This window comes from Meles meles, chromosome 16 (genome assembly GCF_922984935.1).
Source record: "Meles meles chromosome 16, mMelMel3.1 paternal haplotype, whole genome shotgun sequence".
In the NCBI taxonomy this organism is placed as follows: domain Eukaryota; kingdom Metazoa; phylum Chordata; class Mammalia; order Carnivora; family Mustelidae; genus Meles; species Meles meles.
The window spans coordinates 61616371-61637450 of record NC_060081.1 but is presented as its reverse complement, the minus strand read 5'-3'; the positions used below and the strand labels follow the sequence as shown (position 1 = coordinate 61637450).

Here is a 21080-nt window from a genome sequence, read left to right as displayed (position 1 = left end):
ACGACCCCCGTATTGCCTGAGCAGTCAGACTCGTGACCGGGCACCCAGCCTAGAACTCAGAAAGGCACAGGCTCAGGAGGTCAGTCTCTGCTCTGTTCATATTAGCTGTGTGACCCTGGGCAAGTTGCTTCAGCTCTCTGAATCTCTCAGAGGGCGTAATCCAGGACACAGAGGAAGAACTTCGAACTCGTGATGTCTTGAGAAGATGCACGGGGCCTGGAGTAGTGTACGTGTGTGATAAGTAGCAGCACCCGCCCTGCCCAGCCTGCACATGCAGGATGATGAAAGTTCGGGGTGCACACAGGACAGTTAGGCTGCTTCACCCCCGGAGTCCAGCAAGCGCCCGGCCCCCAGTCACAGGGGGTGTGGGGTGCTCTCTGGATGGACCCATGTGCCTAAGGGAACGGGCAGGCTTGAGCAGGCCCCCTCACCCTGCCGGGTGGCCCGCCATCCATGCGCCTGTGAATGCCTCGTCCTGCGCCCCTCCCCTCTCCCCTCCATGCAGGGAGCCCCCTCCTTTCCACGCCTCCCAATCACGGCGAACTGCCTCATCAATCATGTTCTCTCTAATTAACTTCTAATTTACCTCTTTAGTCAAATCTGTTTACAATCAGAGACAAGAAAACACGCAGCAGCTCGAGGTGCGGACGTGGGTCCTGGCTCCAGGGACTGTGGCAGATCAATCAACCCTTGACCGGGGGCTGGGAGCCTCGCTTCCCCTTCCCTCCAGGGAGGCCCGAGGGCTCTAAAGGGCAGGGGTGGGGGGTACGATGGCCCAGTGCCCTGGCATCCAGCACCCCTGTCCCCAGGGGCCACCCTGCAACCCTCAGCCTCCCGCAGGCTCCCTTCCCTCTGGGCTTTCTGCCCCACCAGGTGAGGAGCTCCTCGTGGGCAGGCGCACGGCCACATCCTGGTTGTACGTCCTCAGAAAATGCCTTGGCTACTCTGAACTTCTGTTTCCTTGTTTGCAAAGTCAGGGATCAAATATCATCTCCCTCTTTGCGTGTAGGCAATGAGTCCAAAAGGGGTCCCCATCTCCAGGCTGGCCCGGCTAGGCCTGAACACTGAGCCCTGCGTGGAAGGATCACGGCCTGGTTTGGTTGGGTTTTGTTTCCACATTTTGAACGTTTAAAATTTTTTAAAAATTTGAATTCGTCTTCAACTTAGGGGAAAGTTGCGAGCACAGCATGTGGTACACCACCGTCTCCGAATATTCTAGCATTTTCTAGAACGAAGACCTGTAAAACCACAGTACAGGCACCGGAATCAGGGAATTCGTGTTGAAGCATCACTACCCTGTCATCTCAGCCGGCCTGAGTTTTAATCCCTCTGCCCCTCGTACGGGCCTGGGCCGTGGGCCGAGCCACATGACCCTGCTGAAGCCCAGTTCTGGCCTCTGTGAAGGGGGTGGAAGAGGTAAGAACCCGAAGTCTACTGGGCAGGGCTGCTGTGTGACATCCACAGCCGGTGCGTGGGAAGCAACCTGGGGCAGGGATGCAAGATCCTGTCCAGGCTGGAGGCGAAAGGGAGGCCCAGGGAGGCCAGGCCTTGCTCTAGGTCACGCAGCAGGACGGCCACAGTCAGATCCCATGACCTTGAAGAGACAGAGCCCCGAGTCATGTGTGGCTCTTACGTTCTTCCCCCAGGGATGGATCACCGGGGGCTCAGAAAGCCCCAAGACTTGTCTTCAGGCTCCGTGACCTACGGAGAGGACGCAAACTGCAGCCGTGCAAAGACAGAAGCAGGGAGGGAGGTGAGGGGTAACGATTATTAATGGCACACCAATAATACTAACAATAAATAATGAGCAGAGTCACCTTAGAGGAGGTCCCTCGTGGGGGTGGCATGTGGGCTCGCTGCAGTGGGGAGCGAAGGAGGAGGGAAGGAAGGACGCCCACACTGAGGGCGCCGTGCCCTGCCTGCGGGGGACTCTCAGGGGAGCCTGTGCACCATCCGGTCGTGGGCCCCCTGCGGCGGAGAGCGAGGGGCCTCCGGGCCTATCTTCCCACAGTGCACCCCCTTCTGCCTCCCCTCACTCGCCCACATACCCACGCACTGGTTCATTTGACTTGCACTCACCCCCAGCTCCGCCCTTGGCTGCCCCTTCTCATTGTTCAGGTCTCAGCTCAAATATCTCCCAAGAGAGGCCTTCCAGAAGCATCTTATCTCCAGGAGCCCCCACCCCACCCCCACCCCCTGGCTGATTCGAATCACTCTTCATCCCATCACCTTGTTTCCTGCATCCCACTTATTTCCATCCGAAGTTCCATCATTTAATTCTCTTCTTCTAACTGGTCTGCCTTGCTCAGTGTCTGTGTCCCCCCAGTTCACGGGTCCTCCCGAGCAGGGACCTCTGTTTTGTTCATTCCTTTCTCCCCAAGACCAGCATGAACACAGCGGGGATAGGGCAAAATGAATCCTGAAATTGTCCGGTCGTTACTGTCTGCTCCTGTGCCTCTTGATGTGGGGGACATGGAAACAGGGTCACACAGGGCCCCTGCCCTCCCCGGCTTACAATCCTGCTCAGTATAAAATCATAGGTTCTCACGATGGGGGGCAGCCAAGCCCAGCGCCTGCACCCAGCACAGCCACTGGGACAGAACCTGCTGGGACAGCCCTCCAGCTGGGAGGTGGAGCCCTGGTTCCCAGACCAAGCCAGTGCGGCTCCAGCCCAGCTCTGCCCCAGCTCGCTGTCCTGACTGCTGGAGGCCTAGAACGACACCTGTTCCCCACGGGTCCGAGGAGGCGCTGAGACGGGCTCCCACCGACGTGTGTGCTCCTTTGTCATGGAGCCCTGACTGGCGGCAGCAGGTGGAGCATGGGGGGCTCTGCCAGGCTTCCTCCAGCCAGGGAGCTCCTTCCTGGGAGTGGGGACCTTATTCAAGGACCAGGAGATGCGCCCCGTACTCCTGTCTGCAGGCCTCGGGGAGATGACAGCTTCTGGCGATGGGGAGAGCGCTCTGCCCCCGGCTGCACTGTTTGTTCATATTCCTGTTTCCCTGCCCATGCTTCTTGTCCCAGACTGTGTAATTAGGTGTCCAGGGGTGTCTCTGATTCTGTTCCGAGCTGTTTTTCCTAGGGAAAAAAAAAAAAAGGTTGTTAGGGATGGGGCAGGTTGGGAGGCAGGTACGCTGGTATCCGGCTCCTTGGCTTGAATTTCCCTTTGTCACCGACTTGGGCGTGAGCCCGGGGCCCCATACTGTCCCCTTCCTGGGCCTCAGTGTGCTCACTGGTGGAACGGAGGGAGCAGGACCTTGCGATCCCTCCGTGGTGACTCTGGAACAGGCGGGTGGGCCGTGCACCCACTGAACCGGCGGTGCTGCACTGGGGGGTGGGCTGAGCTCAGCTCATGGAAAGTTGCTCGTGGATCCATTTAAATCCAAGGTGGCATTTTTATCACTGTGTTCTTAAATGTAATTGCCATTTAATTAGATTAATGGTAATTAATAACGCTAATAATATACTGTCCTTTGGGATGATGACATTGCAAACCCACCTTCCGGAGGCGGAACTGGGCCGTGCTGAGTTCCCTTCATCCCCTCTTCTCTCCCCACTCGCTCTGATCACCTGTGCTCCACACGCTGGGTTGGGATTGCCTCTTGTCACGGTGGTCTTCCCATTAGATGGTGAAGTGCTCCAGAGGGCCAGGGACCAGCACAGGCTCTCCCGTACCCTCCCCCCCAACAAAGAGAGGGACTGGCCCAAGGAAGAGACTAACACATGCTGGATGGAAGGAAGGAGAAGTCGCGGGTTGGTGGACAGGTGGTCAGAGAGGGGGGTGAATGAATGGCTTTAGTCTCTGGCCCTGGGAGGTGACCGAGTTAATTGACCCCCTCGGGAATGCAACCTGCGCTCCCTCCCTTCCACCCAGCCAAGTCGGGCCCACTCTAACTCCATAATAGCTTTCAAATATGCCCTCTCCTTCCCATCCTCAAGGTCACCACCAAGGCCTGCCTGGACTACAGCACCAGCCCTCTCCTGATCTCCCAGCCTCCGGACCTACCCCCTTCCATCCGTCACGCAGGAAACGGGAGGGTCGTTCAGATTCCTTCAGAGCCCTTCCAGGGCCCCACTGGGCCTTTGAATAGACTACCACCACTTGGCCTTGACCTTTGAGCATTCCCAGTCTGACTCCTGTCTACCTCCCAGTCCCCTTTTCTACTTCCTCTCCTTCCTCCCTGCCTGCTCACCCGGCGCTTCCTCCCTCTGCAACCTCCTCCCCACCCGTCAAAAGCTCACCACCCTTCATGGTTGAATTCAAACGCCACCTCCATTACGATGCGCTCCATGATACCCCAGGAAGAATGAGCAGCTCAGCAAGGCCTACAGTGTGTGTGTGTGTGTGTGTGTCTTTGACAGTATCGTCCCTCCTGCCTGCCATGAGGACTCCCAACCCTCACAAGAGTGTTGGGATACGTTTTACTGATGACTCTTGCTTGGGCTTTGAGGTCAAGATTCAGCTCTTGCCCAGAATAGTTATGTGGTTATCCAGCCTCTTCCCTTTCTCAAGTCTCGGTTCTCTCATCTATAAAATGGGGACAGCAGCTTGCCCTTCACAGAGTTATGGTGACAATTAACTGGATTTGGGTCTGTAAGGCCCCCAGCTCAGAGCTGGGCTCTTTCCTGCCTCTCTGCCTCTGCCCCTCTCAGAGCTTTTCCCGGGAGCCCCTCCTGTCTCCTTTCCTGGTAAAGTTCCCCCTTACCCCTTCATCCCCAGGCCATTGCTGTCTCCTTCTGGAAGCGAAGCATCAGGAACTCCCAAGACTCAGGCCAGATGTTCCCAGAATCATCGCTCCCCACCCTGACTCAGGGTGCCTTTGTGTCTGTCGCTCTGACCACCATGAGCCTGGGCTAGGTGCGGCCACTCCAGACAGTCGGCCAGAAGGGACGTAGAGGTTAAGGACAGGAGGGACCCAGGTCCTGCTGCATCCGTGGTGGCATCTCCTTCACGCAGGTAGCCAGCTGGGTCCTTCTCCCTTTGCTTTGCCGTTCATTCCTTCATCCTCTCTTCCTTCACCCGTCCCTCCCACCCTCCCTCCTTCAGTGGGTTGTTATAGTCCACACACACTCCTGGGATCATTTTTCCCTCCACTGCTTCAAACCCTTGCATGGTTTCCCACCGTGTGTGGAAGAAAATCCCAATTCCTCACTGTAACCAACAAGGGCCTGTACAGCCTGCTCCCTGCCCATCTCTGCAAATTCACTAGCTCTCCTCATTCACATGGCACAGAGCTGTTCCTTAATATGCAAATCACAGTCCTGCCCCAGGACCTTTGCACTTGCTCTTTCTTCTGCCTAGAATCCTATTCCCAACTTTTCTTGGCACCTGCTCTGCTTGTCAGTTCTGTCTCAACTCAGCATCACCTCCTCAGAAAGCTCTTCCCTGACCATCCAGACCGAAGGAGCTACTCTTCCCTTCTGTCACTCTCTTTTATTTTGTGTATAGCTCCCAGGGCCACCTTGAGCTGTCTTGCTGGTTTGCGGGACAAGGAGCCTCGTGTGTTCTCCAACCCCACAGCTGCACATGGGGCCTGGCACATGGTAGGTGCTCAGAAAAGATTTGCTGAGGAAATGCTGCAGAGGCTCGTGCTGGCCACTCAGCAGAGAAACAGAGGAAGGCAGCTCCTACCTTCGGGCAGCTCATGGGGCAGGTCAGGAGAAGCAGGCTTGGGGAAGACTCCCTGGGGATCTGGGGAGAGTAGAGAGGGGGTGAAAGAGGAACTGGGGGCCTCGGGGCAGAGGGCAGAGTGCATGGGGTTCTCAGGACCTCTGCTTGTCGTGTTCTGGTTGATGAGGGGTGCGTCTGCCTGTGAGAACGGGACCCATGCTCCTGCCTCCAGGGCGGATGGTGTCTGGCCCTGGGCGAGTCTTGAGCGACAGCAGAATCATCACAGAGCAGGAACACAGGGATGGACGAAGGCCTGGGGGGAGGGAGCCCCAGAGAGGCTGTAAGCAGTGGCTGGGCAGGTGGTCAGGTGAGGTCCACCCACGCCACGCTGGTTCAACACCCCAGCCCCTTAGAGAACAGCTGTGGGGTATGGCACACTCTTTGCTCCTAAAGGACCTTGGCATGGGTGTTTGCTGATGGAAGGACTGATGCCCTCACAGTTTCCCTCATTCATTCTGGAAGGTAAAAATAAAGATGAATCAGCTCCCAGTCTAGTGGGGAAAGGGAACAAGAAAATCCACTAACGTAAGGATGACGGTTAATGATGGTACAACCCTTGATCAGCACTTAACCGTTGGTCAGGGACTTTCTATCTATGAGCTTGTCTCAGGTGGAGAGTGTCTCAGTGAGTAGTATCGCTGAGCACTAACCCCATTTTATAGATGAGGAGGCTGAGGCTCAGAGCGGGGATCGCACAAGTGAGGAGGAGCAGAGCTGGGTTTGACATGGAGTCTGTCTCCAGCACCCATGCCCAGTGCCCACCGGTCCGGGAGGCCAGCCTGGTGAAGCTCACTTGCGTATCTTTTCATCTTAATTACAGAGAGACACTGGCTTACAGCTGGTAATAGCAGAAACCTGTCCTCAGGCCTTGCTCTCAGGAGGGCTGGAGTGAGGTGAGGAGGGAAGGCGGCTGGCCAGGGCCATGTCCTGTCCTGGCCACTTAATGAGCTTATCTGATAACCGCGGGCTCAGGCGGGTTGCCAGCTGTACACCACAGGCGGGGTGGAGGGTTGGCCATGGGGGCCAAGGGGAGGGGCCTGAGGATCCCCAGCTGTTTGAGCAAATAGCCAGTCTCCGTGACACAGCTGTGTGGCCTTGGACACATTCTTTGACCTCTCTGTGCTTCCTTTGCTCATTTACAAAATGGAGGTGAGCATGGCAACATTCTTGGAAGATGCTCCCGGGACGCAGCCAGGGGCTGGGGACGGTGGCCTTCAGTTTGGAGACCACCTGGCACGTGGTAGGCAATCGGTACATTTTCTACTCCAGTCTTTGGAAGGTCTCAGGAAAAAGAACAGAACACTTGCCTAAAGGAGAGAAGGGCAGCTGTGGTCGGGCCGAGACAGACTCTCATCTGGCTGTCGCTGACACGGGCGGTGACCTAGATCCTACTTCTCTCTGGGCCTCAAGTGTTCTCATCTGTAAAATGGTACGGCGCCATTTCTTTGCCTCCTCCCTACGCTCTGGTGGTGTGGAGACGAGCATGGTGGTCTGTCATGGCATTTAGTTGGTGCTCAATAAAGGAGCCCCCGCCACGGTGGTTTGGGAGGGCTGGATCTGCCGATCGTGAGTGATCACGGGACAGTCCCCTACTTTCTTGGGCCTCTTGTTTTCTCGTTTGTAAAACGGTCTGGCCCCAGGCGTGCTTTCCCCCAGCTCTGTTGTTCCTGGAATTCAGCAGCATTTGTTACTGTCTTCTCTGAAACCCATCTCTTCTGCACTTGTGGGGAGGGGGTGAAGTCTCTGCCGTCCTGGGCGGGGCTGGAAGCGGGGCGGGGGGCAGGAATTGCTGTGTCTGATTCCCGAGGGGAGTGAGGTCCCTGCCCACTGCTGCTTCTTGCCTGTTCTAGTGGGGTTGCGGGGGGGCTGCGCTGGGGCAGGAAAAGACCAGACTTCCGCAGTACGTGGTGGTGGGGGGTGTCCCAGGAAGGCTCGGGGAGGAGGGTCTGGGTCCGGATTCTCCACGGAGCGGGGCTGAGTGGGCCCAGCGTGGAGGCGGGGCCGGGGGGGGGGGGGGGTGGGCAGATTCATTGCAGCCATTCCTCTCCCCCTGCAGCGCCTGCTTCTAATGAAATTTTACGGCAGGTGGAAATGATAGGACTCCGCCAGCCCTAAAAGCACTTCTATTTATTCATTAAAGATATTTATATACTGAGCAGTTCTCTCGGGCGGTCCCACCCGCCTCTGGCTGGGCCATTAAGTGGCTCCAAGCCCTCGGTGCTGGGGAAAGGCTCTGGGGGCAGGGACCCCTCCCTGCATGGTGACCCGTTGTTCTGCCTCAGCTGTCCCCACAGGCCACCTCCTCCCGGCCCCCAGCACCAGCTTCTCCTCCCTGGGAGCGTGCCCAGCCTCTTCTTGAGGCTCCTGTTCCCACACTGTTCTCCGCGACGAGTCCTCCATCAAGCGAAGGAATCTTTTCAAAACTCAGATGGCGTTCCTTCCGGGCCCAAACTGCTCCACGGGCTTCAGGGCCCTCAGATCTGGCCCCTGTCCCCCTCCCTGGTCTGCTGCCCCAGCAGCCCCTGCCTCACGTGGGGGTCCAGCCACATGGCTCCTGGCTCTTTTCTGGAGAATGATGGCGCTATCCCTTTCAGAACTCCCCAGTACTCATTCTTTGTTTACCTGTTTATTGTCTCTCCGTCTGTCCCAGGAGCTCCTTGAGGCCAGCAACAACACCTGTCTTGTTCCCCACACAGCTTATGGTGGGTGTTGAGTAGATGATGGGGGGGTGCCCCGAGCTGGTTGCAGGCGGATTTCCACAGGCTGACCCCCCAGAGACCCTCTCGTTCAGTCTTGGAATGAAGGAGAGCCGAGACTCCAAGAGGTGAGGGCATGGTCTTGTCTGAAGGAGGCTGGGCTTGAGGCCCCAGTGTCCTGCTCTTCTGCTCTTGCCATTTCTGGTCTGGGCCGCTCACTGGGACCCCACCCAGGAGCTGGAGCCTTCCTCCGCCGTGGCCAGACCTAGGTCCCAGCTTCTGCAGCCCCTACCTCTGGTGCCTTTTCCCATCCCTTCCCTGGGGGCCTCCCGCAGCCTTCCTGCTGCCTTAGGGGCCGAGGCCTTGCTTGTCGCTCAGCTGTCACCAGCATTATCTGGGGCCTGGTTACTTCCCGGACAAACTTGGGAGGTCAGATCTTGCTTCAGGGGTCAGAATCTGTTTCTGCGTCATTCGCGGACTGGGGGAGCCTGCAGGACGGGGGGGCAATGCGTCCTAGAACAAGCTCTGTGACTAGATGTGACGCCAACCTCCCAGAAAGCAGAGGAATCCACATGCGTGCGATTCTGCCGGGTTCTGCCACGGCCAGGAGCTCATTCAGCCCTTGCCCTGGGGACCTCAGAGCAGTCTCAGCATCCCCAAAGGCCCGTTTTACCCGGCCCCTGCCCCTTTGCCTGTGCGATTCCCTCTGTCTCGAAGGGCTTTCTACCTCTTATTTTTTGAGACTCATGGCCCTCTTAAGACCCCTGTGAACGTCACTCGAGATAACAGATACGGTGCACTGCCCTGGCTTTCCTGATCCCTCCTGTCAGATTTGGGGAACCTCTCTGTCCCTCGTGTCTCTTAAAGCTCATTATCGCTTCCTCGGGACACCCTGTTGGGCAACTGTGGGGGAGTTAACTTCAGCTGGGGGTGCATGCCCCCCGTGCCCAGCACGAGGCCCTGTCCAGAGCAGGTGTGCAGCGGACATGCCCTGGGCAGGGTTGGGGGGAGTGGGGAGCAGGAAGATGTGCCCTGGGAGGTTACAGTGACATGTAACATGGGTTGGGGGTGCAGAAGAGGAGTCTGAGCTCAGTGGACAGGTGGGGAGCAAGTAGAGGGGGGAAGGTAGGCAAGGATCCTCGCTACAAGCTGCTGGAAGGCGGCTCCTCCTCCCCATTGCTGCAGAGAGAAAGCCTAACCTTCCAGATGTTTCTTGGACTTCTCCCTTCGCATGGTGGAGCAGCCAGGGCCGCACTCATGTGACTGCCCATCTCCAGCCAGGAAACCTGGCCTTGGGCCCCCCACCCAGGCGAGTGTCGCAGCCGGCTGCCCAGATGTGGGAGTGAGGGTCTCAGGGAGCAGGGGCCTGCACAGCCCCCGTGGGCTCCCGTCACAAGGCCATCAACGGCCTCTTCTCTGGGGCTTCCTCCACAAGTGCACCAAAGGCTTTGGCCCCTGATGCATTCTGTATGGACGGAATGGGGAGGGGGGCTCCCCAGCGGCCTGCTGCCACTCTCCAACCTCCCTCGAGCCCCTTCTCTGCCAGTTGATTGGGAGACAGGGCGGCTCTGAGGTCAGGAGTATGGAATTCAGAGCCAGTCTGCTTTCTGTTCTGGGCCCAGATTTGTCACTTTGTAAGCCATAGGCCCTGGCGTATCGTGTCATCTGTGAAAGGGGGCTGATGACAAAGTACTTACCCTTAGGAATGAGGGTGCCATGGACTGATTTGAGAGAAGCATGAGCTCACAGAATGGGCTTGATGAGTACTAGCTAATACGTCCATGTGCAATCAATTCATCCTTCTAAAACACGAGATGACTTCACTCCTAGGAGAAATCCAAGTGAAGACGCAACCACTGTCGCCATCAGACAGGCAGAGACGCCAGGGCGGGCGCCGTGCTCAGTGTGGGGAGTGCGGGGGGCCCATGGGCTGTCGATGGAGGGCGGGCCACGGGGCAGCAGGTATCACAGTGAAAACGCGCATTCCGACTCAGCAATTCTGCTTGGGAGTTTAAACTCACACGTGTGTGAAATGGCCAAGGATGTTCACTGCAGCATTTTAACCGCCAAAGATTGGAGACACCCAAACGTCCCTGAATGTGATTAGCGGAATCATGTGTGCCCCTGCCATAGTCAAGCTCAGCGACGGAAGGAGCGGGGCCACTGGGTGCATATGGTGGGTGGAGCGCGAACAGGAAGGCGCAGGACGGAGGACATGATATGCTCCCGTTTGTGTTAAATACGTTTTTATTCACTTAAAAACACATCCCTGAAAGGACGGTCTGGCTATTCAGCAGTGGCTGCTTCTGGGGAAGGGTGCTGTGGGGAAGGGGGGTGAGGGTATCACACACGGAATGCCCTCGCGGACCTTCTCAAGTTTACACCAAGGGCATGCGTCACCTGATCAAGAAAAAGGTGGCTGGAGGAGGACCTGTCTTTTCCGCAGCCCCGAGAATGGAGGCCCAGCGCTGAGACACCGGCCACTTTCCATGTGGACCAAGGAGGAAGACAGGTTGAAGACTGTGGTTCTGCTCTTACCTTTGCTGTTGGATAAGAAAATCTAATCAGGAAGTTTTTGCCTTTAGGAAAGTGAGTCTTGCCTCCCTGTCAACACTAAATTGACGCTCTTGGTCATGGCAGAGGATGTCCTCTGGTTGCATGGGTGCTCTGGTTGGGGGTGACCCAAGAAGGGTGGCTTCTAGCTCCCCAGACAAAGCGCTCCCCCCCCAGATAAAGGAGGAGTGTAGCCTGCATAACAATCTCTTTAAATTAGACATGACCCATCTCTCTGCCACTGAACTCAGGTGTGCGGACCAGCACAGAGCAGCAGGCTGTGAGGGAAGAGGTATGTGACATCCTCGCTTCCCTCGTGAAGAAATCCTAATCCTGCTTAAAGGCTACTTTACTGCCGTGTTTGGATAGGAAAAGGCATTCCGCCCTGCTGGGATGGTGGGTGCCGGTACCACGCGGCTATGGGCACAAGGATGGCCATGGGGGGCTCTGCTTGAAGGGAAGAGTTTGGGAGCCCTAACAGTCAAGTTCAGAACTTCATATGGCATGGGTGGCCTTTACTGGATGCCCAAGAAGTCCTTCTGGAGGGGTTGGGGCTGCTTGACGAGGCAGATAGGGTCTCAGCAATGAGCAGACAAAGGTAGACCGACACCCCAGGAGCCCATGGGTTAGCAAGGTTAGCAATTAGTATCTTTACCTTGTTCTTATTTTATTTTATTTTATTTTTTAAGATTTTTTATTTATTCATTTGACAGACAGAGATCACAAGTAGGCAGAGAGACAGGCAGAGAGAGAGAGGAGGAAGCAGGCTCCCTGCCAAACAGAGAGCCCAATGTGGGGCTCGATCCCAGAACCCTGGGATCATGACCTGAGCCGAAGGCAGAGGCTTTAACCCACTGAGCCACCCAGGCGCCCCATCTTAACAGTTTTTCTTAGCCCTATGCAGTGGGTTGTTAAAATCAGAAAGCAGAGGGTCAAGATTTCTTCTCATTCCATCTTCTCAGTCCCTGTAGCACCTCTGAACTACAACCCCCTTCTGAATCCTAAGGGATTATACCTCATGACCCCTCCACCCAAAGCCTCCTGTCACCAAACTGATAGAAAAGGGGACCCACTTCCTCACTTGTAAAGTGAAGACAGGAGTTGAAACCTTCTGTTGGCAGAGGGACTTGTCAAACCCCAGGGGGCACCCCCACGTGGGAAGCAAGGCGGAGAGGAGCGGCTGTGGTTGAAGCAGGGTGAGCGGCCCCGAGCCCGGCCCACCCTCTCTTCTGTGCTGGCTTCTGACGTGCTTCTGAGAAACCTGGAGCCTCCGGAGAAGGCGGCTGGACAGAACTTCTCTGGATGGACGACCAGGCAACAGTGGCTGCCTCCAGGGGAAGGGGGCTCTAGGGGTCGGGATGTGGGAGAGGAGACGGCTGGCTGCCTGCCTTTCTGTCGAATTCTGAACTTCCGTACCGCGTACAAGCCTCACCTGGCTAAAAACAAAGAGAACTTAAGAGGATAATGCTGAAGGACTAGTGCTCTCTGAAGTATCATCCTTAATTCAAGAAGTCTCTGATTTTGCAGGTTACATCTGGACATGCTTTATTCTTTGTGAATTCATTACACCACGTATCGACAGTGGAACCGATCGAAGTGTCGTGTCAGTCAGTGATCCGTGGTGGTCTCCCAGACGAAGCAGCGGGTGGAGGGGAGCGCGCAGCCTGCACAGGCAGGCAGACGTGGCTGTGAACGCAGGTGCTGATGCTTCTCGGGCCCAGGACCTCGCACAAGTCCCTTACCCTCTCCGGGACCCCAGTCTCCACTCTCGTGAGTGGGGAGTGACGATGCCAGCAGGGCTGTCTCGCATGTTGAAAGAATGGATGCACAGCTAGAAACACACAGCAGGTGTTTGATACACGGGCGCTACCGTAGTTACAGGAAAGTGAGATAAAAACACCAAACACCTAAATCCAAAACAACACTGTAAGGCCATTCTGATTCTGGCTAGGTCCTGGGACAACACCCACCCCACGACAAGCACGGGCACGCTGTCCCGTTTCCCGCTGGGCTGACAAGAGCACCAGGCGGGCAGGGTGGTCTTACCCGATGCCCTCCCAGTTGCCCGACACTGGGCACGACGCAGGTGCCATCTTATTCGGCATCCTCTCAGGCGGCTGCCCGAAACGGCAACCGGATCTCCCCCGGCTTGCTGACTGTGTCCAGATGGTGGGGACCGCCCGCAGCCCTATACTTGGGGCTCGATGAGAAGCAAGAGCTGGGACGCCTGGCAGTTTTGGCCACGGGCACAGGCAAGGTGTGCGGCAGCCCCGTAGCCTGTGCGCTGTCCCTGGGCCATTTTAATGAAATGCCACTTTTCTGAATTGGCTCATCTTCTACCTCACTCATGAGGACGCTTTTCTTTGGGACACGCTAAAAGCATGCTAACGGCCTGCTGACTTCCGTAAAGGAGGAGAGCCATTTTCTCACACCCTGCATAAAACGAGTGGGACTCCAATGCTGAAGCCCCAGCATGTGGGGGGAAGAACAAAGCAAATCCTACTTCCAAGGTTCCCACTATGTGTGGCAGCTCAGATGACTCCGCTCGCCCCGCTGAGCACCACCCCTCCTCTGCGGAGGAAGGAAGGTAAACTGGCAGGCGCGGCTGGAATTTGGACCCAAGGCCCATTTACTTCCGGCAGTGGCCGGAGTGACGCATGGAGCTGCCCGGGAGCTAGAGCCCAGCCCGGCACCTGGCCATACCCCAGATCCCGAACTCATCATCCCGGGGTGGGGCCCAATGAGGACGTGTTTGTTCATGCTCCCCTCCCGACCAGTGGCTCCAATGGATGCCAGGGTCTGGGATGCTGTTCCAAGGTCTGTGCTCTGGGTGGCAGGGGCCTCGCTGGGCCATAGAGGCTTCCAGGGCTGCTTCCGCCTGAGCCACATGCCTTGTGTCACTGTTGGGGTCAGGGCTGGACCAGAGAGGTCACCAGTCCGTGTGCTCCCCTTCCCCGCAGGACCACGGAGCAGCTGCGCCATTGGCTCACTGAGATGCTCTCTGGGCTTTGGTTCCCTCCCAGGGAGAGTGAGGCCCACTACTGAGCTTCCTCAGAGGTGTCCCCGGACAGCCGCTGGGAAAGAGCCAGGGAAAGAGCAGAGGGTACTGCCCTGCTACAAAGAATGCCAGCCAGGAATACCAAAACTAGCTTTAATTTGTCCAAAAGTCACATTGAGCCGTGTAAAAACTTTCTGGGATGGAGGCCCAGAGAGAGTCCATGCTGCCCAAGGCCAAGGGGTTTCTAGAAGTTCTCCAGCAAGCCGAGGATGCGCTTCTGCTCGTTCTCCCGGAACTCCGGGCTCCGGCCATCACCGATGTTCTCCGCATACTCTGGGGAAACAAAGGCAGCATGAGGCATGGATCCAAGGTGCGCGGCTGGGTCCCTACAGGCCCTTCCCTAAATCGTGCTCCTGTTGAGGCGCGTGCTGTGCTAGAGACCCCGACGCCAACCACCACCTCCTCCGGGGCAGCTGTGGCCAAACTCCTGGGTCCTGCATTCAAGAAGCTCAGTGATCAGGGCCCAGCTCTCCTGTCCTCACTCAGAGCCCTCCCCAGCCGCACCGCTCGCCCGCGCACGAGTAGATGCCTGTGATGGGCACGTTCGCTCTGGCCAGTGTTTGTCAACGTGTGACCCGGACCAGCAGCAGCAGCAACTTGTTAGAAAGGCAGATTGGGGGCCCAACTCAGACCCACTTACAGACCACGCAGTCTGTGTGAACAAGCCCTTCAGGGAATGATGCACAGAAGTCCGAGAACCACCATTTGAGGCCATGGGGATAAAGTAATGATCAAAAGAGATGAAAATCTCTGCTCTTGTGAAGCCTACTTTCTAGTGGGGAAACAACCAGGTAAATAACAGAGACGGGGCTGTCAGAAGGCCTCACAGACATGTGATGAAGACGTGAAGCAAACTCCTGTGGGGAGGTCTGCGAGCGAGCAGCAGAGGGCTGCCCAGTGAAGACTGAGCGGGGAGCTTGCTTGGCCCAGTGCAGGGTGAGTGTGGAGGTCTGTGTGGCCGGAGCTCCACACGGGGGACAGGAAGGGGCAGGCACAGACCACAGGGCCTGTGCGCTGCTGCAAAGACTTTGGCCTTTCCCCTGCGACCAGAGCTGTGGGAGGGCTCTACTCCAGAGGCTGTGTGGGAGATGCCCTGAAGGGGACAAGGGCAGAAGGAGGGAGATGTGATTCAATGGTGACTGGGACCAAGAAGGTCACAGTGGGGGCGAGACGTCTTCAGATCTTACATGCATTCTGAAGCTAGGCTGGAAGTGGGGCGGCGGAGAGACACGTGGATATTGACACCACCAAGAAGTATGACTGAGTAGTGGAGAAGGTGACAGCAAGCCTCGAACTCCCCCCACGAGGTGACCAGGTGCTGCACCACCAAGGAGGGGTCAGGGTACAGTCCCCTGAGGTGAGATTCAAACAGCTGGAAGTTTTTAGGTAAATGGGGAGGTGGGAGAAACAATGGTGTCGAGCTGCCCCTCCCCTGTCTTCAGTGGCAGGAGGATGTGGGAGAAAAGCGCCACCACGGGAGAGGGGGCCTCCAGGGCACAAAGGCAAGGAGAAAGCTCCAAGAGGGAGGAGGATACAGAGGATGACCTGCAGACAGAGCTCCAAAGAACACCATCAGAACCATCAGAGCGGCCACGTAGGCCACCACGTGATCCGCTTAACCCAGATACCCCAGTGCAGTACTTGTAGCTCTCCATTTCATTTTCAGAAGTATCCGCCCTCCAATTATATACTCACCCTGGTTTTAGGACGTGGGGGCGTATGGTGCAGGAATGCTGTGGAACTTAGGGACTGGAGGGCAGGAAATGGGGGCGGGGAGTGGGCTTCCTATAGTGAGTCCCAGGAGGAGGGATACAGAATGTGCCAGAAGGGAAGGGAGGCCAGCATTCTCACTGCCCACAGTCCCAGAGGAAAGATGGTGTGACATCGTGGGCTGGGTTTGAACTCTGTCTCCGACTCACAATCCTAAGTGACCTTGGGAGGGTCTCCTCTGAAAATGTATGGAAAGTACTTGGCAAATAACAGATGTTCAAGACACACGAGCTCCTTCCCCGAGGCTCCTTAGCTCAGGCCAGCAGAGTCATGTGTGGAGAGCCCACATACCCTGTAGGTCCCTCTTAAGGGCCATCTTCTTGGTGAAGCCTACCTGGTCCTCTCTTCCTCTGGCTCCTGTCATCAGGCCAGGGTCCCCATCAAGGGCCTGAATTCTAGACCACCCTGAACTTGTTCTCTTCTCCCTCCAGATGGGGAGTTTCAGGAAGGCAGAGGCGTGTGCCTTTCTTTTGGCTGAATACCCAGCAGAGTCTGGCTGAGAGTCAACTGTCAGTGCGGCGGGGTGCACAAGCTCTCGGAGCAGTGGATTAGGGTGATGGCTTGCGTCCCTGTCCCACTCCTCACACTGGGCAGCTTCAGGTAGAACGGAGAACCCTGGGCAAGAGGCTTTTATATAATAAAACATCTGCTGAGCCAAATCAGACCAAGATTGGGGAGAGAAAAGAAAGTGTGCAACTCCTCCCCTGCTCCCTCCCACCCCCACTGTGCTGGGGAATAACTCTGCTCCTGCCACTTCTTCATTTTTCCTCCTTCCTCTTTATTACTTTGGACATGTGCCGGAAAACGGGATTTGGGATTCAGACATGTGCCAGCTGTGTGTCTCCCACTGGAAATCATCCTCTTCCGTTAGAGGCATCCATCACCTCCAGCAGCAAATGGCTGTGATGCCTTCTATTACAGGCCCCTTAAAGAAGGGGCTGGGGCGATGGGAGAACAGGATCCGGGCTGCAGAGACAGCTACAGGGCCATACGTAAGTGTCATCTCTTACTCACGTGTGAATGATCTAGTAGTTGACGCCCCAGGAGACAGGGAAATGACCATTATAGCATTAATACCCCCAGAGGCATGGTCTGGAAGCAAGAGTCTTAATGGATTGAACTAACACTTTGCTCTCCTAATGTATTCTCAGACCCAGGAGGGAGGGAAGTGGAGAAACAGTCTGATCCTTTGGGGCAGTGATTTTCCAACTCAAGCCAGCTTCCCTGTAGGGACTTAATCTCTTTCTAGAGACCCACAAGGTAGAGGAAAGCAGAGTCCGTATCAAGGAGATTAGAAAATGCCAAGGCCTTAGAAAACCCAAGCACACAGAGCACCCATCCCATGGCCTGTCTCTTGTGGCTCTCTGCGGGGAAGGAGGAAGCCATCAGATTTGCTGTTCTCTGCAAACGGGCGGTGAATGGAACAGGTGCAATGTGGAAGAGGGGCTGTCTCCTTCGCAGCGTGTGCTGGGCGTGTGTGTCTGGTGGCTCCTCTGATCTTCGCAGCATCACACAAGGGAGAGAAGCCATCCTGGTTTGCAGACGAGGAAACTGAAGCTTATTAGAGAACTGGAGCGATGCGCCCAAGTCTGGGACGGTAGAGAGGCTGGGATACAAACCAAAAGGTGTGTGAGTTGGGAAAAAGGCACCTGAAGAGCTAGTGGGTGGGGGAGTCAGTCCCCGAAGTGGCATCGTCTTCCCTAAGCAATATGCCGCCCGGCCTGCTCTCCATCCTTTGGGGAGAAAAGTGCTCTGTGAGTGCTCCGGAGCAGCCCAGCCCTCCGGGGCTTCTGGCTACAAGTGCTCCAGAAGGCTAAGACTCCAAATGCCATGTCCTGTGGTAAAGAGGCCCCAGTGGCCACAGGTGTGGAGCGGGTCAGAATGTCAGAACCGGCGGGGCTCTCAGAAATGTAGTACAACTCTGAAGGCCGGGTGACCGGCCAGCGTCCCACAGCAAGCCAGCCAGAGCCAGGCCCAGAACCAGGTCTGATGAGGCCCCAGTGCTCTTCCACGACCCCTGGCAGCCGGCACAGCTGTGCCATGCGCCCTCACCCTCCGCCCCCTACCCCTACTCATTCTTTGTTTCCACAGTAGAATCCTATTTAGAGAAAATCTTGGTGGTGCCGGCTACCTCTGGTTATTACAGCTGCTGCAGCAGTTTATAAATATTGAACAGATCCCTCCCAGAGGTCTTGGGGAAGAGTTCTCTTTGCTCTGTGCGTGCGTGTGTGTGTGTTTGTGTGTGTGTAAGAAAGGAAGAGAGAATGCAGGAGAAAGAGAGATGCTAGATGAAGGGGGAACTAGGAGTGAGGGAGCTGGGGGAGAGTGGGAGAGAAAAAGAGGGTGAGTCGGGCTGGAGAGAGTGAGAATGGTGGTTCGCACATCAACTCCCTTCTCTACTGCCCCAGCATTTTCAAATGCTCTCATAATAAAGGCTTTGATGGAGCTCAAAAACAGGCAGCAGTGCTGAACGCATAAATATTAAAGCAAACTTTAGACAGCAGGTTTACTATTCAGACATGGAATACAAGCTGTTCTGTTTATGTTAAACGGGAGAGGGAGGGGCCCCAGGGCGGGCGGATGGGGAGAACTGTCTTCAGGGCAGAGACGTGGGCTGCACTCACAAGCCGGGTTCGGACCCCTGAAACAGAAGCCTCAAATGCTCACCCTTCAAGAGATGCAGGAGGAAGCGGGGTGAGGGGAGGAGAAGAATGCCCCTATTTTTCACACTGAAAACTTGGAAGACACAAGAAACTAGAAAAGGAAAATGCATGTCTAACATTCCTCAATGACAGTGTGAGCCTGGAAGGTCTAGTGTCATACTTCCCTAGAAGGACACTCACCTGTAGCAATAGGACACAAGTCCGTCAGAAATTCCATGAAAGTGACACCCATTTAAAGGAAAAGGATACCATCTGCTTCTCATGCTAACAGGGGTCATGTTCCCATTGTCCGGAGGACACCCTATCTCCCCTCCCCTACCAGGCCCCGAGGAGGAGTCTGTCCGGGTGCTGGTCCACCGGCTTCCCTGCCGGCACGAGTCCAGGCCGCTGTTTCCTCCAGGTCAAAGGATTAGGCTGAGGAAGCCAGGGAAGGAGGCTCCACTTGCTGAGCATGTACTGTCCCAGCCACCTGACTGTAGCTCGACTTGAGCCTTCCCAAGGAGCAATATTCACTCCAGGTCTGTGTTTTACCAAGAGGAAACCAAGGCTCGAATGCATTATCTACCAACTTAGCCAAAGTTGCACAGAAAGCCAGAATCACGTGGGTCTGTGCGTCTCCGATCTGTTTCTTGCCGGAGGAGATCACACACGGGTCCCAGCAGCAGAGGCGCTGACATGTAGCAAGCACGTGCTACGTGCCGGCCACGTGTCAGGGCTTTGCATGCGGACGGCGCCTCCCCGGACTCTCACAGAACCTGGTGAGGCAGGTTATCTCCACCTCACAGATGAACGGCTGTGGCTTACAGAGGGTAACGAGCTGCCCAGGGTGAAACGCACGCCTCTCTCCAGGATTCTCTCCTGCCGCTGAACACCCTAGTGGTCACAGCAGCCATGACCTGGGGCAAGTCACGCACACTTTTAACATGTCATCAAAAGAGAAATCCTGTCAGCTTCTGCAGCTTCAAAATCGCAGAGGCAATGCTCGGGCTACCAAGAGCCCCAAATCAACATGGAAATACATGTTTATGAGCTTCTAGAGGAGACTTCAAGCCATAATGAAAAAAAAAACCAAATCAAAGGGTTAGGAGCCCATTTCTGAAGGCATTTTGAAGTCTTTGGCTCAGTCTTCTTGCCACCAATAAAAGAGTCTGGGGTCAGTAATCCTCTAAGCTTTCCCCTGCACAACAGCCAAGCAGCCATGTAGTCTTCCGGTAACTTTCGCCAGTGACCAAAACATTGAAGAGACTTGCCAGCAGCTTCCACGGTAACCCCTGGCACAAGTATTCATACTAAACAGTATTTCCAGGTCACAGCTCCCACACCACATCCAAGGAGGTGGTCCCTGGACGATGGGCATCTGTGCCTGCCCTTAGAGGTCAGTCACGTGCTTCCAGAACATCCTTAGTCATTAACCAGCTTCACGGGGACAGAAAGGACAAGGGTGGCTGCTAAGAACCAGGGAAATGGGGGGAGGAGGGATAGGGGGTGAGTGTTTAATGGGTACAGAGTTTCAGTTTTGCAAGATGAAAATTAAAGGTGTGGATAAGTGGTGGTGACGGTCGCAATGGTTACAATGGTAAATCTGACATATATTTTACTACCACAAAAAGAAAGTACTTGCTCTGTGCAGCCCCCCTGGACCCTTGTTCCTTTTAATCTGCAGCATAATGAACTGTGCCTTCACGACTGTGCAGCCCCCCAGGACCCTTGTTCTTTTTAATCTGCAGCAGAATGAACTGTGCCTTCACGATTCCTGCTCTATGTCTTCGCACTGACTTCACGCTGCCTTATGTAGTGATCAGTCATTTCACCTGTGATGGGACTGTATGCTCCCGGGGGACAGGGACTCCTAAGTGTCTCGTTCATCTTAGGAGCCTGCCTAGTGCCCTGCGATGCCAACTCGGTGCTCCATAAAAGCAGATGCCCTCAATTTTCTTTCTTAAAAGATGGGAGGACTGGGGGCGCCACGGTGGCTCAGTCATTAAGCACCTGCCTTTGGTTCAGGTCATGATCTGGGGTCCTGGGATCAAGCCCCACATCGGGCTCCCTGCTCAGCGGGAAGCCTGCATCTCCTCCCACTACCCCCTGCTTGAATTCCCTCTCACTGTTTCTCTCTGTCAAATAAATAAATAAAATCTTAAAAAAAAAAAAAAAAAGATGGGAGGCCTGTATAAGCCAATCGACAAAGTTAGAGGTTTCCTTTCTGCCAGATGAAAGACAGACTGTGTATAGTTCTGAGTTTTGATCAGGTTTTCAACACTGTTAGTGACTCAAGTAATACCCCTTTACCCCCGTTAAGCCTTGGTTTCCTTATCTGCAGAGTGGAGATTGTAATCCTGCTTTCTAGGGTTGTTATGAGAACCAGAGCACACACATCAGAAGCCTGGCTCAGAGGACGTGCCGGAAAGTGACCCCTTGACCTACTGTGGTCCTGGATTTCGGAAAGAGCACAAAGAAGCCTGAAGCACTAGCTCAGCATACCTCCCATCCTCCAAAGTGAGCACTAACCGAGCCCTTGTCTGCACCAGTCATGGGCCAGGCACAAGACTACAGGCAGGAAGACTGACAGGTCCTCCTGGAGCACATGGTGTGGCCCGCAATTCTCCAGGGAAGAGACCACCCTCTCCTACGTGCGTGCCCCAGTGCTCAGGCCTGGAGCAGCTGCCAGCTCC

At 55.6% G+C, this 21080-nt stretch overlaps 1 protein-coding gene across 1 annotated transcript in view; it reads right to left on the bottom strand.

Moving 5' to 3' along the window:
- Window positions 1-14054: 14054 nt before the first annotated feature.
- The window catches only part of CTNNBL1 (catenin beta like 1), a 167702-nt gene continuing 160676 nt past the window's right edge, over window positions 14055-21080 (bottom strand). The window contains exon 16 of the mRNA XM_045981189.1: window positions 14055-14248. Within this exon, the coding sequence (XP_045837145.1) occupies window positions 14160-14248 (89 nt within the window). The 3' untranslated portion in view covers window positions 14055-14159. The remainder of the gene's footprint in view (window positions 14249-21080) is intronic.